At 42.0% G+C, this 23,037-nt stretch overlaps 1 protein-coding gene across 1 annotated transcript; it reads right to left on the bottom strand.

Annotated features, from left to right (window-relative positions):
* Positions 1-12,193: 12,193 nt before the first annotated feature.
* Positions 12,194-22,841, bottom strand: c23hxorf65 (chromosome 23 CXorf65 homolog). The gene is made up of 6 exons (XM_063189767.1): positions 22,718-22,841; positions 21,860-21,946; positions 18,134-18,250; positions 17,585-17,650; positions 16,449-16,561; positions 12,194-12,331 (listed from the first exon to the last, which is right to left on the bottom strand). Exons 1-6 carry the CDS (start codon positions 22,740-22,742, stop codon positions 12,257-12,259), a joined length of 483 nt encoding a protein of 160 aa, XP_063045837.1. The 5' UTR covers positions 22,743-22,841; the 3' UTR covers positions 12,194-12,256.
* Positions 22,842-23,037: the final 196 nt, after the last annotated feature.

The raw sequence follows: 23,037 nt of genomic DNA, 5'->3' as shown, positions 1-23,037 counted from the left end.
TTTCAGGGCCAGCAAAACTGTTGTGACCGTAGAGTAGTATATTAAATTTACTAGATTGTGTGACTTGAGTTCATTGTTGTCACAGTGAATGCACTGTAGTCTCAAATCTGTTTACTGTTGTAGTAGTTAATGTTTATCAGTTAGAAGTTGTATAAACATTCTAATAGAACATTTTTTTAATTATATTGCACTATTTTCATGCTTTAAATCTTACGTCGTCCTTCTGTGTCTGATGACAATGACGGCTTTTCTATTCTATTCTATTCTATTCTATTCTATTCTATTCTATTCTATTCTATTCTTTCTTTCACTACATCAACTACAAAGTGTTTGCATGAATTAAGAAAAGGGCATACTTGAAAATCCTGAACAAAGCTTAATCATTAAAAGCAAAGCGGTACGTGCAAACTGGAAGCAGCGACAGTGTTTTTGACACGATTTGACTCAAATCACTGACCGATAATTCCAATGTTTGTTTCTTTGGTTTTCATGGCCTATTAGTGAAGCAGTGACCATTTCTTTTTAAAGTGAGCACAGTCTACCAGTGTCTGTAAACAAAAAGGATATCTTGGGACTGTTTGTTTTGGGTCAAGGAAAAAAAAGAAGTGCTTAAGGACCAAGAAACATAAAGTCACAAGTGTTGAAAAAAAGAAGAATTTATGTTGTGTTTCTTTCTTTGCCTCCTCGGCCCTCCTCTCTCAGCTGGTGTTTATTACTGCCTGCAAACAAACAGCGGGCCTTTCTCTTCATTGGGCCGGAACAAGTGATAGATTCAGCAGGAGGTCCCCTTTGGGGAAGAGGCCCCTCAGAGGCCTGCTCTCTCTCTCTCTCTCTCTCTCTCTCTCTCTCTCTCTCTCTCTCTCTCTCTCTCTCTCTCTCTCTCTCTCTCTCTCTCTCTCTCTCTCTCTGTTTCTCTCTCTCACTCTCATCTCCCATCTTTTGTTTTTAAATATAAAATGTTTTGTGTTGACCTAAAAATAGACTCTCTCTCTCTCCACCCTTTTTCTCTCTCACTCTCTCTCTCTCTCTCTCTCTACTGCAACCAAACTACAGTAATCTAACCAAAGCCAATCAAGCTCCCTCTAAGTGTGCATCGTTGTGTCTATGCTGATCGCACTATTAGCTTTAGCTGGCCTGCTGCTCACCCCAATTTCCAGTCCGTCACCCTGTCGCTCCCCTCCTGCCGCGTATCATCACTTCTATTCACACCCATTCTGACGTCCAATATGAGATGATAAACACTGCTGGCTCAGGCCTTTGCTGTGTCTCAAATGGCTAAGGTACCGCAGTGTTATGACCAGGGACCAATTCCAGCCCAAGGTCGTTTCCCGATCCCTTCCCCGTCTTTGTCTTCCACACACTTTCTGGCATCAACTCACACTGCTTTGTCAACAAAAACAAAAAACAGTACACAGGACACTGAAACGCATGGATCTGTCTGAGATAAATGACTGTCAGTGGTTTAATATTCACAGGGAATCAGATACAGCCAATATAACCTCACAATCATTGCAATTAACACATTTATTACTTGCTATGTTATCTCTCACGATTCTGACCCCCACCTCTCACGTCCATTTTCACAAACAACTGAATAAGTCAATAGACACCATTTGTTTTCTACTTTGCATCAGCCCCTCAGTCAGCCCGTAGCAACCAGTGACTCAGAACCATAAACATGGTCGACCAACACTACATCCTCTCCGGAGAGGGGAGGGGAGGGGAGGGGAGGGCCATCATTTGCATCATGTTGAGGCCTCATATCAACAACAACCCTCTTTCCAGGATCACAGACTCCTGTGCCTCGCATGGAAAATAGGTGGGATGGTATGGGTCGGCAGAGGGCTGTGGAATAGCATGGATTAAAACAACCAGAGTTTTATGAAGCAGAAGTAAAAGTACTCTTACAGATGTAATTGCAACATAGGTATTATAGCATTACAAAGCTGAAGCCATGTAATATCATACCACTAGTGTTGTAATTACATCTGTAAAAGTACTTCTACTTTATACAACTCTGAAAACAACTAATAAAAGCGTGCCACATGCTGTAAAAAAAAAACAAAAAAACAAAAAAAAAACGTACACAGGTGTGGCGGTATTAACGGTTAACACATGTGGAAAGAAATACCATGTACCTTATTGTCATAGGGTATGAATGTTAATGCATTGGGCCAACAAGACCCAAGCCCAGGGGTCAGAGGTTGGAACAGGCCAGGAGGAGAAATAGGACCCTCGTAACCCCACATACCCTAAACCCTTTCCCAAGGCTTCCATATGCGCTACTTAGCATAGTGTATGCACTGAACTTCTTAACCAATCATGCTGGAACTGAGTCACCTAGAGGCAAAAAAAGTATCAAACCTTATGTTCATCTGTTCATTTTGAGCTTGTTTAGCAAAGATGTTGGTATTTCTGACAGACAGACAGACAGACAGCTATACAAACAGGCATAGACAGACAGACACAGACAGATCTGCTGAGTTTGTGACGAATGTGTCACATCCACAGGCATGTAGGCCGCATGTGACAGGCCTAGACATGTCCATCTCAAGACAGATCGATAAATCAATAGACAGACAGCCAGACAGAAACAGCCAGATAGAAAGATAGATAAATAGACAGAGATATGTGACAAAGTGTGTGATGGATGTGACACATTAGTGTCAGTGTGTCATTTAGATCATTGCATCAGTGGCCGTTGTCTACCAGCACGAGCAGTCCGAGCAGACAAGTCTGGGGTCACGTCGCTCCAGCATTTCCTGTTGTGCAAGTGTCTGCATCATAACCTTACTGTAAAAGTCACGGCTGTTGAAAAAAATCTCCCCCTTGTTTTTCTCTTCTCCTCTGATCAAGGGGAGACTCCGACTTCCTTTTTTTGGGAGAGATTTCGGGATTCTGTCAAGAAAGAGAAATAGCTGGTTTCCCACTTCAAATTTCTCTGTTGACAGATAGACAGATAGACAGATAGATAGATAGATAGATAGATAGATAGATAGATAGATAGATAGATAGATAGATAGATAGATAGATAGATAGATAGATAGATAGATAGATAGAGAAGACCCTGCAACCCTTTGATCTTAAGCCCATCTCCTTAAGCATTAGGCCACAGCTTCCACGTTAATACCAACTCACACAATGAGTCAGTAAAATAAGGCAGAAAAATCACGAAGCCTTTAGTGACCCACAGACGCACACAGACAGAAATGGAGAGAGGAGAGGAGAAGCAGAGAAAGTGTGTGTGTGTGTGTGTGTGTGTGTGTGTGTGTGTGTGTGTGTGTGTGTGTGTGTGTGTGTGTGTGTGTGTGTGTGTGTGTGTGTGTGTGTGTGTGTGTGTGTGTGTGTGTGTGTGTGCGTGCAAGCGAGCGAGCGAGAGAGAGAGAGAGAGAGAGAGAGAGAGAGAGAGAGAGAGAGGGGAAGAGAGAGAGAGATGGAGGACATGGGGTATGCAATAAAATACAAAATTTCAAAAAGCGGAAGTGAGTCACTACATTCTGACCGCACAGAAACAGCTGGTGAGTGCAACAGCCAATATTGTGACGGTGCTGCCCCGACTTTTTTTTTAAAAGGGCAGAAAAACACCGGTTGCATTTCCTTGTGTGCCTCTGACAAAGTGTTTTTACTCTGTCTGGCAAATATCGAAAGACAAAGAAAGATGAGAGGTGCACGTTTTCACATTAGACTTTTACTATCTCAATGGGGCCTTTTTAAATGCTAAATATGTACAGTATGTATTATAGTAGTATGTATGTGTAGGCCCTATGTCTGTAAGTATGTATGTATGTATGCAATGCATGTAATGTATGTATGCAATGTATGTATGCAATGTAGGCCTATGTAAATATGTATGTATGTATGTATGTATGTATGTATGTATGTATGTATGTATGTATGTATGTATGTATGTATGTATGTATGTATGTATGTATGTATGTATGTATGTATGTATCAGGGCTTGACACCAGCACCTGCCAACCGGCCAAATGCTGGTAAAACGTGTCTGTGGCTGGTAATAATTTCAGTGTCACCAGCCAATTTGGCAGGTAGTTTATTGTATGGTATGACATATCGTAATGGGCTATATTCTGCACTCTGCTCCTTCTGTATCAATTGTGTGTAGAAGTTTAAAGAGAAAGCTCAGTTACTCTTTACTATTTGTATGATTTATTTCCATGTAGAAAGCTGTGAACTCATTTTCTTGCTTTAGCATCTCTTCATCTGAGGTTAGATGTAATATATCATGATAAAAAAGAAACATATCAAATGTATGGCTACTAGAATAGCTGAATGGCTATGACTCGAGAAAATTACTAGCCACAATGGCTTGCAAGCGAAAAAGTTACTGTCAAGCCCTGGTATGTATGTATGTATGTATGTATGTATGTATGTATGTATGTATGTATGTATGTATGTATGTATGTATGTATGTATGTATGTATGTATGTACCAGTACGTATGTAGGCCTACGTACGTATGTATGTACGTATGTATGTATGTATGTATGTATGTATGTATGTATGTATGTATGTATGTATGTATGTATGTATGTATGTATGTATGTATGTATGTATGTATGTATGTATGTGTGTTTGTCATGGTTTCTGTTTGGCAAAAATTCTGGGTAAAGTTACCCAGCCATTTACTGCAATGTGCTAGCTCACGTCACCACTTCCCCCTCAGTTCCGGTCTTATCATGGCCATCTTCCTCCCACTCACGTCACCTAGTCTCACACAGATGCACCCAGCGGCTGCCACCCAAGAACGGTGAAGTTCCTGCTAAAATCAATGGTCCCTTTGAAACGCAATGGCTGTTTAAAACCTCGTAAATCTTACCAAGAAGCCCCCGGGTAAAATACCACGCTGCCTCTCTGCCTACGAAATGTGAAAGAAAATACAGTGTAGAGACTACAGAGAAAAATTATAAGTCTCAGAGAAATGTCTCTTCTGTTTCCAGACGTATCGCGCTTTTTTTGCTGAAATAACACCCACATTGATGCATGTGAAAAAAAGCTAGAAACCAGATGCGACGTTGGGCGTAATAAACTGTCACATTTGCTACCTCTTTTTTTATACACACAGCCTGCCATCAAAAACATTTTCAATTGGGTATGTTGTAGAAGAGGCTATATCAACAATAGCCTACTTACCAATTGTATAAGATGATATCACCTTCAGTAGGCCTACAGTAACTTTCAAGGGCGTTTGAACTGCTTGAAGAAGGTCAGTAGACTGAAACGTTGCTGTAAACCATGCAAATGTGAACAGTGTGCGGTAGCTTTCTTTGCTTTAACATTGGTGACCCAGGGGTTTCACTCCTACACACCTGACCAAGGAGGTGTGCAAGAATTCTTCACTTAGGCCTCCTAACTTTCAAGGGCCAAATTTAGTAGCACACCACGTCACACTGGACCTAACCTCAAACACCCACTAAGCACTGAGAATAGTTGCTTTAAGTTGTAGCTTAAAAAACAATGTTATATCATGGCTGCTAAATTACTGACATCACCCCCACTGTGCATGGACACACCTCTTAGACTAGAGCACACACGTGAGGAATTATGAATACTGGCTTACGTATGAGGTGGAGTATGTCTTTTTTTAGTTGTTTATTTCAAGAATTTATGCTGGTCATTCACAAATGTTGTCATTTGCAGTTCAACTGTATTTTGGTTCGGGAGCAGGGCGACGCTGAAGATCCTCCAGACCCTTGTGTGAGCTCACGAAGCTGAGAGGAAATACACACGGGTCTGGCGAGAGCCAGCTAATGTTTGAATCCCTTTATACAGTATTTGAATGTTGTTCAGAATATGTTTATAATTCCTTCTCAAATAGGCTGATCTTAGTCTTGATCTTGATTTAATGTTGAAGCGTGTGGAACAATAGAACATACCCTCAGAATTGTTCTAATCAACTGTAGATACTGGACTTCAGCATTGGACTATCCCCTTATTATTGAATTATCCCCTTTACTGATGTGCATACTGTCATGAACACCACTGTAATGCACGCACACACACACACACACACTCACGAATGCACGCACACACACACACACACACACTCACGAATGCACGCACACATACACGCACACACGCACACACACACACATACACGTGCGCACACACACAGACACACACGCGCTTGCACACACACGCGCTTGCACACACACGCGCGCGCGCACGCTCGCACATGCACACACACACACGTGTACACACACACACACACACACACACACACACACACACACACACACACACACACACACACACACACACACACACACACACACGCACAGATGCACAGATGCACACATGCACACGCACAGAGTCACACCATAAGGAGGAAATGCACTTACTAAAAATACTAAAAAATATATATAGGTCAGGGCTGGTGGCTGGTGTGTCAGGAATACTGTACATGTATGTAGAGTGGGTGCTGAGTTTGAAACAATAGGACGAGTTATAGTCTCCCATACACATATATGCAGTATATCATGAAGCCTGCCCTCCTGGGGGAGACTGCTCATATTGCTGGGTGGGCATTAATCAAGCAGAGGGGACAGCAACAAGGCCAGGCATCCTCAGCAGTGGGTGCAGGAGTGCAGAGGGCACAGCCGCTGTGTGTGTGTGTGTGTGTGTGTGTGTGTGTGTGTGTGTGTGTGTGTGTGTGTGTGTGTGTGTGTGTGTGTGTGTGTGTGTGTGTGTGTGTGTGTGTGTGTGTGTTCAAGTGTGAGTGTGAAGGGCAGAGTGAGTGCCAGTGTGTGTGTGTGTGTGTGTGTGTGTGTGTGAGAGAGAGAGAGAGAGAGAGAGAGAGAGAGAGAGAGAGAGAGAGAGAGAGAGAGAGAGAGAGAGAGAGAGAGAGAGAGAGAGAGAGAGAGAGAGAGAGAGAGAGAGAGAGAGTGTGTGTGTGTGTGTAGATGCCAGTGGAGTAAGCAGACACCAGGAATGGAGCGAAGACCTGGTAAAATATTTACCACCAGGGCCTCCGTGTGGCCCCCCCACGCACCCCCATCATCACACACACACACACACGCACACACACACACACACACACACACACACACACACACACACACACACACACACACACACACACACACACACACACACACACACACACACACACCACCACCACCACCACCATGTCATATCATTCAACCCCCTCTGTGTCACTGTCTCAGGGTGACATTTTATCTAAATGCATACCCTAGATGTATGGCATGCACTGTACACTGGGGCATATAACCAGGCCCGCTGATAGCTTTTGCCAGGCCCAGGATAAAAACCATCTGAAAAGGCCCCCTCCTCAATACATACAATATACTGTAATTCCCAATTCTGGGCCCCTCCTTTCTCTGGGCCCGGGACAACTGATCCCTTTGTCCTTTCCCCTGTCTGCAGGCCTGCATACAACTATACTATGGTTTATAGGGCATCACTCATGTCCCGCTGAGACAGAGGACGGGAGACACATGAGAAGAGAAGACGGGTCAGACGAGGATGAGAGGGACATTTGATCTATTTTTATCTATCCATCATCATGTATCTATCTATTTATCTATCTATTAGGGCTGTAACGATATTGTATCGAACCGAGAAATCGTGATACACAGTCACAATACTGTATTGCGGTGCAAGAAGGCAGTATCGTGATATGCCCTTGTAGCCCCTTAATGCGCGCCGTACCTCCAGTGGCACGCTGTAATAGTCATTGAAATGTAACTAAACACAACACAGGCCCTTTAGTAATGCACCACGACTTGGTCATTACCATACTGGTAACAACAAATGTATGAAGCCGCGTCTTAAGGGGTTAAAGTTGTGTTCGCCTTCAGTTCACAAAAATGTTGGAAAATGTGGAAAAAAAACAAGTGAATAGTGAATACATTTAAAAAGATACATTTAAAAAAACATGGGGTGTTTTGAACCGTTGGTCAAAAATCATGATACGAACCAAATCGTGAGTTGAGTGTATTGTTACAGTCCTACTAGCTATCTATTCACACCTTGATTGGATGTGTAGCATGTGCCGTTTACTGACACATACAGTATAAAGTAACTATACCATGGGCCTGGGGTGTCAAACTCATTTGCTTTCAGGCAGTGGTGGACAAAGTAAAAGTAAAAGTAAAAAAAAGAAATACAGTTTCTTTCCAACACAGGTAACTTATCTGAGTAAAAAGTAGACCAATGTACTTGTCTTATGATAAGCTGATTCTGCACAGGTTGGGTTGAGTTTGTGGTGGGTCCTTGTTAGGTTTTTATTGTTTTTCAGTAATAACAAAGTCTATCTCAATAGGTAGGTAAAATGGAGTAAACTGTGTAACAGCTATGTAATATAATGTGCTACTGTCATAATTACACCACGAAAGTACTTTTACTTTTACTTTGTCCACCACTGGTTTCAGGGTCCACATACAGCCAATTTGATCTCAAGCGGGCTGGACCACTAACGTAGTTGTGAAATATCACAAATGTTCAACTTCATATTGGACTCACATTGCAAGTCAATCATCATGAGTTGGATAACAGTGGGTATATCAGAAACACTGACTGTAAATGTGAGAAAAAAAAGGCGAATTTGGTTTCAGTAATGAAAACTTGACATTTCAGACACCTTCTACAACTTTGTAATGGGTTATAGATATACTTTTATATGTTTTTGTTATGCCTTTATTTTGACAGGAAAGTTGAAGATGGTGACAGGAAGCGAATGGGACCGAAAGACAGGGGAGGATCGGGAAATGACCCCAGCCGAACTCGAACCGGGGTCCCCGTGGGTGGGCATGCAAGCCCAAATGTGGGGGGCTTAGCGCGCTGCGCCACAGCGCCCCCCCCATAGATATACCTTTTAAAAACTTTTTTTACATAGGCCTACTTAGTCTATTTTTCTTTACAAATCTGGGGCACTCAGAACTGCCAGCCAGCAAACTGGTGCTATGGGAAACATCATGTGGGTGCTGGTTAAGAGGACGCCCCACACTAACATATGTGGACATACAACATTTGTTAAGCAACGATGGAAGGCTCGTCTGAGGACGACCTAGAGAGAGACCCTTATAGAGAGGCAGAGGAGACAAGTAAGGAGAGGGCGGGTAAGGTGAGGATGGGACTTGGCTCATATACTTTGGGACATCGGATCTTTTTATGTCTATCCATCTCCATGTAGATATCTATTTATCTATCTATCTATTCACACCTTGGATATATAACACACGGTATACTGATGCATACAACTATACCATATAGGCATTCACACTTATGCCCTGTGGACACAGAGGACACGTGCGAGGAGAGAGGCTCAAATATTTGGCAGCATTTGATCTATTTTAATCTATCCATCTTCATGTATCTATTTATCTATTTATGAATCTATCGACATGTATCCATCTATTCAGACCTTGTTTGTATGTCACACACACCATATACTATAACATACAGTATACTGTAGAGGCCTTTACTCATGCCATGTATAGACAGAGACCGAGACAGAGAAGAGGATGGGTCAGACAAGGATGAGACTGGGATCGATCTATCTATCTATCTATCTATCTATCTATCTATCTATCTATCTATCTATCTATCTATCTATCTATCTATCCATCCATCCAGGGCTGGACTAGGGGGAAAATAGGACCTGGGCACTTTTAGCTTAAAGGGGCTCCTTATAATTAGCATAAATGTTTTTTTAAAAAATGGAAAAAAGGGTGTGGGGCTCACCGGGAAATGCGCGCTATGCCAGAAGTCCTGTCAAGCCCTATATCTATCTATCTATATGAATCCATAATTCACACCTTGGATGCATAGGCCATATACTGGAGTGCATAAGGCCTCCACTCATGCTCATAGGTACAGAGGAGTCAGGAGGATAGGTCAGTTATGGGACTTGGCTCACAACATCCATCGTCATGTAGTATCTCTTTATATCTACTGTATACATAGGCCCTATATCTATTCACACTTTACACATAGAGTGCATGTCTACTGGAGCACACATCTCTATGGGCCTTCACTTGTGCCCAGCAGAGACAGAAGAATCAACTGAAGAGAGGATGGCTCAGGATCCTATACTTAACTACATTGTATCTATAGGCATTTTTCTATCTATCTGTCTGTCTATCGATCTGTCTGTCTCTCTGTCTGTCTTTTCACACCTTAGTGTATCAATTAAATTAAATTCAATTCAATTATGCTTTAGTGGTAGCCTAGGTATTCTTACCGTCTTGTGCGCACACTCCAATCTGAAGAACAGAATGGAAGCGCTGGAAATTGGAATGGAAAATTTTGCCCATGTTTGGGACACAGGATGGAGAATGGGGTGGGAGTGCAAGACAGGTATTATTAGACATACGAAAGCTTGTTGTTTGTTTACAGATCCACAACTGTTGACACCAGATGCAAAACCAACTTTGCCTCGAACTTAAGACAGTCTTTTAAATAGTTTAGACAGACACTCCCCTATGAGAAAATGAAAAGATGGTTCCTTTACTATATCCCACTTTATCTTTCACTGATGTGCGAGAAAGAGTCATATTGTGGGAAAGTAGCACCACCTTGTGGCTGTATCCTGTCCATGTGGTGGCTTGATAAGCAGTCAAGATGGTGGACATGGAAAAGGACAGTGCAAAAATTATACCTTGAACATTGAAAATTAATTCTGTAAAAAATGCCAAAAACTGAGAATGAACATGAGACTTAAACATTCACTATCACACACTCATCTCATATCTCTCTCTGTCACACAGACACGCGCGCACACACACACAGACGCGAGCGTGCACGCGCGCACGCACGCACACACCTTAAGCTCAACTCAGCTTAGACTTGTATCAGGTGTCTCTGTGATTTTACTCATTAATTGATACATCTGAAAGAAAGTTGACAACTCGAATATTCCCTACGTGCTTCTCTGCTGGTACAGGCTAGGCTACATATTGTAGTGTAGGCCTACAGGGCTCTAAATTAACTTTTTTCGTCACCAGCCAAAATGGTTTACATGTTAATCTTACTAGCCAAACACACTCATTAATGGGTCAAAGTGGCCTATCGGTATTCTACCAGCCAAACTGAAATTTCACCAGCATTTGGCCACTTGGATGTTAGATATAGCTAATAACTAAAGAATACAGCACACATTCCCTCATCCACTTCACTACAAGTATCTGTCTATCTGTCTATCTGTCTGACTGTCCATCCCAGGTTGTCTTTGTCCTTTTGTGTAATTAGTTGGATTCCTCCACTTGTTTGATTGATTGTCACAAAGTTATTTGGTTTATTTGGATTATTTAGTAGCCTATATGCCGCAATACAGGGTGGATGTGGATGTGTGTAGAATCACTGGATGCAAAAATATTTCACAATAAAAAAACACATGTAAAAAAAACCCATCAAAATAAACAAACTAGGTTACTTAACACCCAAGCAGTCCATATGCAGTACCGGTGACATTTCGCCCCCATACGAATAGGCAGTTGGTTGAAGAACCAAAATATCTCCTCCCACCTAACAGTGTGGCCTGACACCTCTCTCATGGAAAGTTTTGTGGTTTATATCGATGCTCATGACACCACACATTTGCACCCACACAGGTGCCTCTGCACATTTTGCACATTTGGTATCCGTTGAAACTTTCATTTCTGTAATGCATGGTGAATTGGACCAAGTACCCTTGGACATGTATGCTACTACACTGAATATACTGTATATACACATCTGATGTCACGGCACTGATTATAGATGTACTGCGAGAGACTTTCTTTTTTTACCGTGATCAAATCCGAAAACCTAAGTAAAGCAGGGAACAAAGTAATGAACTAAACATTGAACCACATCCTTGACAAACAACGTCTACATTGCTTACTTTTCATATACCGGTAAGTATAAATAAATTACTGAATATGCACAACAGATATTAAATATTTCGATAGGCTATATGTTTTTTTTTCTCTCTCAGATACTGTTTCCTAATGTCTGGTTTTTGCTCCTTTCAATACTTTTACTGGTAGCCTACATCTAACAATGACCAAGCCAGACACTATTTACATTAATTACTCTATTTCATATACATGATTTAATGTTTGTATTTATAGTTAGTTGTGTGTTTTTTTAGCTCTGCCTCTGTGTGTGTGTGTGTGTGTGTGTGTGTGTGTGTGTGTGTGTGTGTGTGTGTGTGTGTGTGTGTGTGTGTGTGTGTGTGTGTGTGTGTGTGTGTGTGTGTGTGTGTGTGTGTGTGTGTGTGTGTGCGCTCTCTTCATCTAGTTCCTCCTTCGGCCTGCACGCTTGTGGTGTTCATCATCGAGTGGGTCTGCGTTTTTGCCTTTCCCCTTCGCCTGCCATACATACAACACACACACACACACACACACACACACACACACACACACACACACACACACACACACACACACACACACACACACACACACACACACACACACACACACACACACACACACACACACACACACACACACGTGCATGCACACATAAACACACACACACACGTACGCACATGCACACAGACACACACACACACACACGCNCACAAAGGTGCGCAAACACACACAGGTGTGCACACACGCATACACGCATGTGCGTGCAAACACACACACACACACACACACACACACACACACACACACATGCACACATGCACACACACACACACACACAAGTGAAGTTAGCAATCAGGAGGAATACATCCATGTCTTTCCCATTAGCAACTGCGATCAGACATTTTGATATTTTTAAAATCATTTTCAGGCCAGAAAATACCTAGCCTAGTAAACCAGCGCCACCCGCTAGACGCCAATTTGTTTTGGCTGCAAGTGGTCTGGCCTCGCATCGTTGGAGTGGTCTGCCAGGCTTGCCAAGAATCTGGCAAACCAATCACAACGCAGAGATTTGTTTTGAATCAAAGTCGGCGGTGTTTTGAGGGAGTGATGACGAAGCTCGCAACGTTGGGAAAGCACATCAATGAGAAAGATAACGCTGATTGATCAGAGCGCCGGCCTATAGGCACAGGCACGGTTTGAAAGACAACAGGTTATTCTCATCAACAATCTTCGGATGTACACATCCAATTTCACATTTAGGCTGGTTTATCAGGCTAGAAAATACCAGCATGTGAAATTTCAAACCAAGCACTGTATGAAGAAGAAATACAAACTGAAAGCATGGCGTGTAGTGTGTGTGTGTCTGTTGTTGTGTGTTGGGTGGATGGATTACCATGGATACAGTGCTCTTCTGTGGTCCACACCATGAAGCAAGTACACAATTAAAAAAAATGGATTTTAATGTAAATGTATATAAATCCAGGGAGTATTTACAACACTGGTGAAATTACAGCCACAGTGTCAGTGTAAAATGATGCAGGTGGCCAGTATAATCTCAACTCTACAGCTCTAGAATGAACTCAGAAGATGTTATATTGACCAAAGAGCAAAATGAACACTATTTCTGAATGGAGATATATTCACAAAGGTATTTTTAACTGTTTGTAACTGTTGTATTGTGTAGTGTTGGATTACCATGGATAAAGTGACAGTGTTCTTCTGTAATCCACATCATGAAGCAAGTAAAGAAATAAAGTGGACAGTAAAGGCTATAAATCAACTGTATTCCAAAACAACACATTCTCTTTTCATTGGAGATGTTTTACACCCTACACACTGTATACTACCTACATTTTAATCCATCTTCATGCATCTGTCTATTTATTTATCTACAGTATCTATTCACACGGTGGATGTACATCTTAGGCGCATACAAAGTTGTATACAAAAGTTGTATAACAGGGGTGTCAAACATAAGGACCGGGGGCTGGATAGTTTAACCCGGCCCTAGACTTTTAGAGAGAAAAAACTAGGATTGTCAAAAAGAGGTAAATCTCTAGGCCATTACAACAGTGGTGCAGGTGTTTGATATTTCAATACTTTTAGTAAGCCAAATTGAGAATGAATTTGCCTGTTTTGCTCGCCATTTACAGCCAGTGCTCAGTGCACCTGCTGAAATCCACCAAAATATGATTGACTACTAATGTGATTCTGATATGAAGCAAAAAAAAAAAGATATTTAGCACTTGTGTTACTGGTCTGGCCGACATGAGATGAAATTGACCGTAAGTGGCCCCTGCACCGAAATGAGTTTGACATCACTGTTCCATGGACCTTCACTCATGCCAAGTAAATACAGAGGATGGGGCACAAAGGTGAAGAGAGCATGGGTCAGATGAAGCACTGCATGAATAAAAAACCTGAAAGCATAGTGTAACATACTTCCATACAAATGCAAAGTGCAATAACTAGGCTACATATTTTTACAAAATTGAGTTAAAACTGAAAATGGTTTTCATTACACGTCCTTCATTTTGTGACGAAACCTTGTGTGTCCCGTTATAGAGATGTCAAATTTGTAATAATTACAAAATGCAACGTAATACAAAGACTTCGAAGGCATTTTTCTCAGTTTCAATGTTGGCGTAGTTACTGCACTTTGCCTGTGTATGGCAGCATAGTGTAGGGGTGTGTTACCATGGGTACAGTGACCGTGCTCTTCTGAGGTCCATTATCAGGAACCAGGTACACAGTAAAAGAAAAATGGGTGTCAATAGTTCAGTAAAATTGTATAACTCCAGATAGAGTGATAAAATAACACTGTTTAGTGTCAAATTACATTAACACTGGAGTCAAAAGTCCCTGTAAAATTCTGCTTGTGGTCAGTGTAATTTCAACTGCAGAGCTCTAGAAGTAACTCAGAATGTTTTTTTTTAAGAGGGACCAAATGTCATCTAAAATGGAGTTCATTTCAACTCTTTAAGATATTGACATTAGTATGTTTTACTGTGTATAGAGGCCTAGTGTGTGACTGTTGTTGTGTAGTGGTGGATTACCATGGCTACAGTGCTCTTCTGTGGTCCATATCATGAAGCAAGAAAAGATACAAAATAGATAACGTGGATGACAGTAAAGGCTATAATTCAACTGCATTCCAAATTAACCTTTCTCTTCTCATTTGAGACATTTATTTCTATTACATATTTTACTTCACTTGAGACCTTCGTCGGACCAAATATCATCTGAAGTGGAGTCCATTTCAACTCTTTAAGATATTAAGATTAGACGCTGCCGTACCTCAAATGGTAGGGCATTGCATTGTTATGCCAGGGAGGGACTCGGGTTCAACTCTGGCCTAAGGTAATTTCCCAATCCTCCCCCATCTCTCTCTCCCACTCACTTCCTGTCACCTCCAATCAAAATAAAGGCAAAAAATGTCCCTGAAAAAATATGTATATTTAAAAACATATTAATATTTGTATTTCTACTGCGATTAGAGGCCTAGTGTGTGACTGTTGTTGTGTAGTGGTGGATTACCATGGCTACAGTGCTCTTCTGTGGTCCATATCATGAAGCAAGAAAAGACACAAAATAGATAAAGTGGGTGACAGTGAAGGCTATAATTCCACTGCATTCCAAAAGTACCCATTCTCTTCTCATTTGAGACATTTATTTCAATTTCATTTTTATTTCATTGGAGACATTTTTGCACTTCGTGTTTGACTTCTGAACAGTGTAACATTTGTTCATTTTTTGTACAGTATGTAAATGGTTTGCCCATGTGAAACACCCAAAATACCCCCCCTGATGTGTTAAAAATCTACCAATGCGGATTTCCTCATAAAAATGATGTATGACATATATGTAAAATAAGTTTTTCTACATATACACTTTGTATATTATAAAATCAACTAAAAAGTGAATGACTACAAATCTGGAAAACAGTATACATTTGATACATATTAATAGTGAATACACTTTCTGGGAAAGAATACTGTTTGGCACATTTGCAGTAGTGTTGAGGGTTCAAATACAACGCTTGGAAAGAATTTCTGTGCTCCCTCCTTGCACCTTAAGAAAGGCACCTAAGCATACACTGCTCCAGGACACACTGTAAAAAATAATCTTTTGTGAGTGTCATTTTGAAATTGACTCTCTCCTAAACCTAAATATGAATAACTAATAAACTAATATATAGTAGTAATATAATGTAATGTATGCTGATCTGTATACCCTTATAGACCCTGGGCTTGAGGTGGACTTTCTGCCACACCATCTTATATGTAATACAGTAACAGTAATCATGTATAATAGGAATGCAGTATAATGTAATGTAGGCTCACCTGTATACCATGGGCTTGAGTTGGACTGTCCTATATCTAAATATTGATAACACTAATAATGTATTGTAATGTAGTGTAAAGTTGTATACATGGGTTCTAAATTTTAGTTTTCTCCTGACTGTGCGAAACTAGCTGCGCACAGCTCAACCTCTGATTGTTGGAAACCGCTGTCGGTCAAAAAAATTAGCTCACGTGGTTGGCTGCCAGTGGTTTGACCCTCCTCACAACATTGTGTTTACAAACACGGCGAACCCATGTATAATACTGACCTGTATGCCCTGGGCCTGAGAGGGGCTCTCCCCAGTCATCTTGCGGTCCTCCAGGGCCTTGAGGTGCTTGAGGCGCGCCTTCTCCAGCGCCTCCGTCTGGGTCTGCAGAGCCTCTGCAGAACACACATATAGCAGGACACACATTAGTGTTGTTACACTGAAAGACACTGACAGAAGGGAGGCATTACTTACAACCAAAATGATTGAATGCTATTGAAATGTCCAGGTCTTCTCAGCGATTCTTTAAGTATATAGAGATATGCCAACATAATAGGTTTCTATGGGCACCTAACGTGACCAGGTTCCAGTCTGCCTAAAGGGGCGTGTCATAATGCTCCTATTGACTAGAACAGTCCTTAGGTCTGCCTAAAGGGGGATTTCCCCCCCCCCCCTTGCAACAATAGAACCCGGAAACAATGGGCCAATGGAACCTCTCTCTCTACTCTCTCTGGTCTTCTTCTTCTTCTTCTTCAGAGATGGCAACCCTTCGCACCCTAATAGACCCCACCCCTTGCCGTGCCAGACCCATATCAAACCAAGCTGAGGGAGGCAGTGACAATGGCCACGTTTGTGATGGCGCGCATTGCTGCTTTTGCTGTGCAGCGCTCATGCACACTTTACCATTTAAATGCATTCTGGTCGACCAGAATGCACTGCAATGGTAAAGTGCGCATACATGCTGCACAGCAGAAGCAGCAATGCGCCATCACGAATGCGTCCATTCTTTTGCTGATGACAGGCGTCTAGCTCAGCTAGGCTACCTCCCCTCCTCCTTGCCCTTCTTCCACAGGTTTCAAGAATCTTCACACACCCCGAAGGAAAATGGACAACAATATGGTAAATGAAAAATGGAAAAATCTCAAGTTTGACCAATGGGTAGAGCGAAGGGTTCAGGTCCTTGAGCATGTGATATTTTAAGCAAGGTGTCTGCGCCAAACGTGACATTGAAATTCATTTCTTGTAACGAGCCCACAATTTATTTGACATGTCGGTCAGGTTGACTTGACTGCTAAGGAGATTCATTTTGTGATAATTTGCTACATACCAACTAAAACTCATTAATTGCACACTTGTCTGGTGTGGTTAGGGTTAGGGTGGGGGTGGGGGTGTGGGTGTAGTGCTAAAACATTCGGTACCTAGAATAGCAGGGTCTGGGCTCACCACATGAGGTACGATGCTGACATATGATCCATCAACATGTCCTGGAGAGAGAGAGAGAGAGAGAGAGAGAGAGAGAGAGAGAGAGAGAGAGAGAGAGAGAGAGAGAGAGAGAGAGAGAGAGAGAGAGAGAGCACTTTTACAAGACACTCGCAGCAACTAATTCTGTTCTACTGCACTACTTAATTAAACAAATTCTGTAGGCTGTGTGTGTGTGTGTGTGTGTGTATGAGTGAGTGAGTGAGTGGCAGAGAGAAAGAGAGAGAGAGAGAGAGAGAGAGAGAGAGAGAGAGAGAGAGAGAGAGAGAGGTGTGTGTGTGTGTGTGAGTGAGTGACAGAGAGAGAGAGAGAGAGAGAGAGAGAGAGAGAGAGAGAGAGAGAGAGAGAGGTGTGTGTGAGTGTGAGTGAGTGACAGAGAGAGAGAGAGAGAGAGAGAGAGAGAGAGAGAGAGAGAGAGAGAGAGAGAGAGAGAGAGAGAGAGAGAGAGAGAGAGAGACGCTTGTGCGTGTGTGTGTGTGTGCTCGCACTGTTGATGGAGCAGACGGTGTAGGTGCTGCGCGAGGCCAGGTGGCGACTGGCGCAGTCCTGTGGCTGCAGGAAGAGGAGCTTCAGGATCCCACGCTCATCACACAGGTCCATCAGGTCTGAAAGGCACACACACGCACACACACACACACACACACATGAACACGCACACACACACACACGAACACACACACACACACACACACACACACACACACACACACACACACACACACACACACACACACACGCACACGCACGCACGCACGCACGCACGCACGCACACGCACACGCACACGCACACGCACACGCACACGCACACACACACGCACACACACACACACACACACACGCACACACACAAACGCACATGCATAAACACACACACAAACGCACACACGTTGTTACAGTACTGCTCCCCAATACTAATAGTAACCAGCGTATGCCAAAACAATCCCAGTAGCAAGCTGACACCAGCAACAACAACTCCTTCAATTCCTGGCATGAGACGGTACACAAATGAGTCCAGACTGCAAACTAAATGACCAGCACAAGTAATGAAGGCGTTCATTGCATCTAGTAGTCAGTAGTTATTCACTTCTCTGTGCGCATGGTGTGGGATTCACACCTCCGAACCCTCTGATGCCAAGACCAACACCCAAAACCAACAAAATGTGCACTGCGACAATTCAGTCATGAAGTAACCAGAGCTTGTGCAAGATGCTCAGTGACAAGCTGACACCAACAAATTGCATAGCTGTTACACCATTTACTCCATTGTACCTAATGAGGTACAGTTGATAGACTGTGTTGCTACTGAAAAACACTAAAAACCTAACAAACACCCACCACAATCTTCATCCATACAGCACAAAGTCAGCCGATTGTAAAAGACAAGCACACTCAGGTCTGCTGGTTACTCAGATAACTTACCGGTGTTGGGAAAAAAACATGCTTCTTTTTCATTTTCATTTTTAGTTTTACTCTGCTGACTACCATAAGACAGGGCATTAAGCAGTCAGTCCAGGTTAAACGATGTTGGTAATGAGGGTATCATTAGAGGAGGAAGTGCACTGGTGTTCCTGTATCATGGGGCTGAATACCTGCGGTGTGACCGTAAGCAGACACATTGCACTGCATTGCATTTAGCTGATGTTCTTATCCAGAGCTTTTCAAGATCCCCTAACACAGTGCTGGTCTAAAAGTGGACTAAAATAACTCCTGCTGTTAACTGCTACTAGGGCTGTAAACGATACAATCAAGTCACGATTCGGTTCGTATCACAGTGTTTGACCTATACGGTTCGATATACCCCATGGTTTCTGAAATGTATCTCATTTGAAAGCTTGGAAGCACTATCACATCGTATCATGTGTGGTAGGTGTCTGGACTGAAGGATAACAAAACTTTGAAAGGGCGTATCACGATACTGCCTCGTTCGATCCAATATTGTCACAGCTCTAGAAGATAACCATTGGCCAGTGGCAAACTGACACCGGTGAGTGAGCTGAGCTAATCCCACACCAACTGCCATGACACAGGACATAAATCAGTCAGTCCAGGCTAAACGATGCTGGTAATGAGGGTATCATTAGAGGAGGAAGTGCACTGGCCTTCGTGTATCATGGGGCCCAAGGCCAGTGGTGTGACCGTAATGAGACACATTACACTGCATTGCATTTAGTTGATGATCTTAACCTGAGCTATAAGTATACTTATAGATTCCAAGCCATAGCTGCGGAAAGGGGGATGCAGTGGTGCATTTCTATTCCCACTTTTGGGCTCCCTAAATGAGGTTTTCTCAACTTTTACTGCAGATAAATGAGTAAAGTGTAGCAGCAGTAACATTGTTTAGAAATAAAGAATAAAGAAAAAAATGGACCACCACTTTAAAACAAGTCCCAGTTAAAAAGCATACACTAGCTCCTGCCATAAACTAGATCAGATGCCCAGTGGCAAACTGACACCAGTGAGTGAGGCAACCAGCTCCCACCACGGACTACCATGACACAAGGCGGCATCAGCCCAGGCTAAACGATGCTACTAATGAGGAAATCATTAGCAAAGGAAGTGCACTGATGTTCGTGTGAGTGTGTGTGTGTGTATCATGGGGCCGAATGCCAGCGGTGTACACCGTAAGCAGACACCACAGGCACAGGCCGAAAGCAGGTGAAATATTTAGCACCACGACAACTATCCCTCGGCCAAATCTTTCAAAACCCTGCGGGATTGTGTTTTCATCACTGGCTTACTGTATGTAATCCAAGACTAGGCCTGTGCCTAAACACACTTTGCATGGGCATCTCTTTCAAACTGTATTATTTTTGTATTAAACTTAAACGACTGTCTCCCTGATTCCATATAATGCTGGAAAAAAGGAAGAAAAAAAATGCTTTGCTAGATTGATTTGGAAACAGACTTTTGTACAGCATCAAGGGTGGGCTGGGACCCCAAAAAAAGGCCCAGGATTTTTTTGGGCCCCCTTCTCTAAAACAATACAAAAAACTGAAACCGCATCGACCCTTGAAGACTATTGGCCCACCGGTAAATGGCCTGTATGACAGATTACAAGTCCAGACCTGTGCATCATCACAGCAGGCACGTTCGGGCAGACAGAGAATCCTGCCGGTGCCAGTTCTGGCACCTAATCTTGAACCGGCTGGCGTGTTCACACCGCAAGTCTGAGCGTTTGGGAACTGGAAAGTTGGTTCGTAGTGCGAACTGAAAAATACTTAGTTTTCTCTGCGAACCATGACTTACAATGTGAATGTCAGCAGTTCATCCGGGTAACCAATGGTCACATACGGGAAAGTTCAGAGCAGTGTTAATTTCGTCAACCATGACTATGACTAAAATATTTCGTCAAAGCCCTTTTTTGATTTTCGTCATTTAGACTAAGACTAAGACTAAATTGGGAAGGCAATGACTAAAATATGACTAAGACTAAAACTGATTTTCGTCATTGTGACTAAGACTAAGACAAAATTTTAAAAAGCTGACTAAATTAACACTGGTGTTAAATAAAATAGAGAAAAAGAGAACCAGTGGGTGAATAAGTTTCATTCTGCACAGTGTGATATATGTTAAAAAGAGAAGCAGTGTGCGGAGAAGGTTTATTCTGTACAGTCAAATGATATATGTTAAAAAGAGAAGCAGTGTGTGGATAAGTTCTATTATGTACATTGTTGACTAAAATGACTAAAATGACAAAAAATTGACTAAGACTAAAATTGATTTCCGTCATTTAGACAAAGAGTAAGACTAAATTGGGAAGGCAATGACTAAAATATGACTAAGACTAATATTGATTTTCGTCATTGTGACTAAGACTACGACTAAATCAAAAACAGCTGACAAAATTAACACTGGTTCAGAGCCCAATATGAACGCGGGTGGTTCGCTGGTAAGCACTTTAGTTCCCAATGTAACTGGTGCGGGAACGGGCACCATTATTGTCGACCTGAAAACATTAAGGGTGGCACTGGCTGGCAGGCGGCGACCAGAGAGATGTGTATGGTCATGGTTACAGTATGGTTTCTTATCAGAGAGATGTGTATGGTCATGGTTACAGTATGGTTTCTTATCAGAGAGATGTGTATGGTCACTGTATGGTTTCTTATCAGAGAGATGTGTATGGTCACAGTATGGTTTCTTATCAGAGAGATGTGTATGGTCACAGTATGGTTTCTTATCAGAGAGATGTGTATGGTCACAGTATGGTTTCTTACCTGAGTCTGGAAGATTCATCTTGGTCCTGATGTACTGCAGCAGCAGGTTGACTGGACAGTTGGTGTTGGCCATGAATGGCTCGCTATCTGTGAACACAAAACACAAATACTTTACACGATACAGATACATACATATTCACAGGTGACTCTTTTTTTAACATAAAACCTAAAATATAAGGGAAACATTGATTAGTAAAAAACATAAAAACACAAGCTAAATACTGATCAGTTAACACACAATAAAAAGAGACCTATGTCGTTTATTGCATTCACATTTTAAGCCGTTTCCATGCATCACCTTTTTAAAATGTAGACAGAGAGTATTTGATAAAGTAAAGGCATATCCAACTGTATCTGAAACCAAATCTTGAGTTAAATAAATAAATAAATCCTCTTTCCTCAGCTTTATCGCTTCATCCCTGTGGTGATCACCTTACTCTAAACCACATTACACACACAGACTGGAGCATACAGTCTACACAACTACACACTACACAAACACTGGCCTACATTGCTCTGACTAACATGTTTTATGCCAAATCTGTATAGTTTTGCCCCTGTGATAACTCACCTTACTCTAAACCACTACGCATTACACAGACAGACTGTGTAGCAGCATGTAAACTAACTACCACTACTACAGCCTTACTATGCACAGTGTAGCAGCGTGTACACTAACTTCCACTTCTATGGCCTTACTATACCCTTCCTACTGTATGTCAAATCTGCTTCATTGCTTCACGCCTGTAGCTATCAACTTACTCTAAACAACTACAGGCATTGCACATGCAGCATATACACTAACTACTACTACTATGGCATTACAAAACAACAACTAAACACACACATTACTCTCACCGGCATGTTTTATGTAGACGAACATCCTCAGGTCAAGCTGAGTCTGTGGAACTCGAGTACCGCTGTGAAAGAAGATCAGCTGCAGCTCAACTCAACTTAACTCAACTCTTGACCAGAGAACACTGCGCTGTCAGGAATGCTATGATGTCATAATGATTCCTAGTTCCAAAAAAAAAAAATCCCTAAATTGTAAAAGTTATTTATTTATTTATTATATTTATGATTTCTTCAATGGGGCTGTGGTGTAATAATGATCAACATTAAATTAGATTTTAATATGAGGTCTTTATACAATTTCACATGATGGGGTAATGTAATGA

The sequence above is a fragment of the Engraulis encrasicolus genome, chromosome 23, assembly GCF_034702125.1.
Source record: "Engraulis encrasicolus isolate BLACKSEA-1 chromosome 23, IST_EnEncr_1.0, whole genome shotgun sequence".
Taxonomy (NCBI): domain Eukaryota; kingdom Metazoa; phylum Chordata; class Actinopteri; order Clupeiformes; family Engraulidae; genus Engraulis; species Engraulis encrasicolus.
Note: the sequence above shows the minus strand (reverse complement) of the source record. Positions and strands in the feature narration are given on the sequence as shown.

What these genes read in the sequence shown, in the direction of transcription:
- c23hxorf65 (XM_063189767.1), bottom strand. Translation starts at nt 22,742, where the DNA reads ATGTTCGTCTACATAAAACATGCCG. An exon ending in CGTCTACATAAAACATGCCG is followed by an intron (nt 21,947 to 22,717) that starts GTGAGAGTAATG and finishes TTGTGTTCACAG; the next exon opens with ATAGCGAGCCATTCATGGCC. An exon ending in CCCAGACCCTGCTATTCTAG is followed by an intron (nt 16,562 to 17,584) that starts GTACCGAATGTT and finishes TGTGTTCTGCAG; the next exon opens with AGGCTCTGCAGACCCAGACG.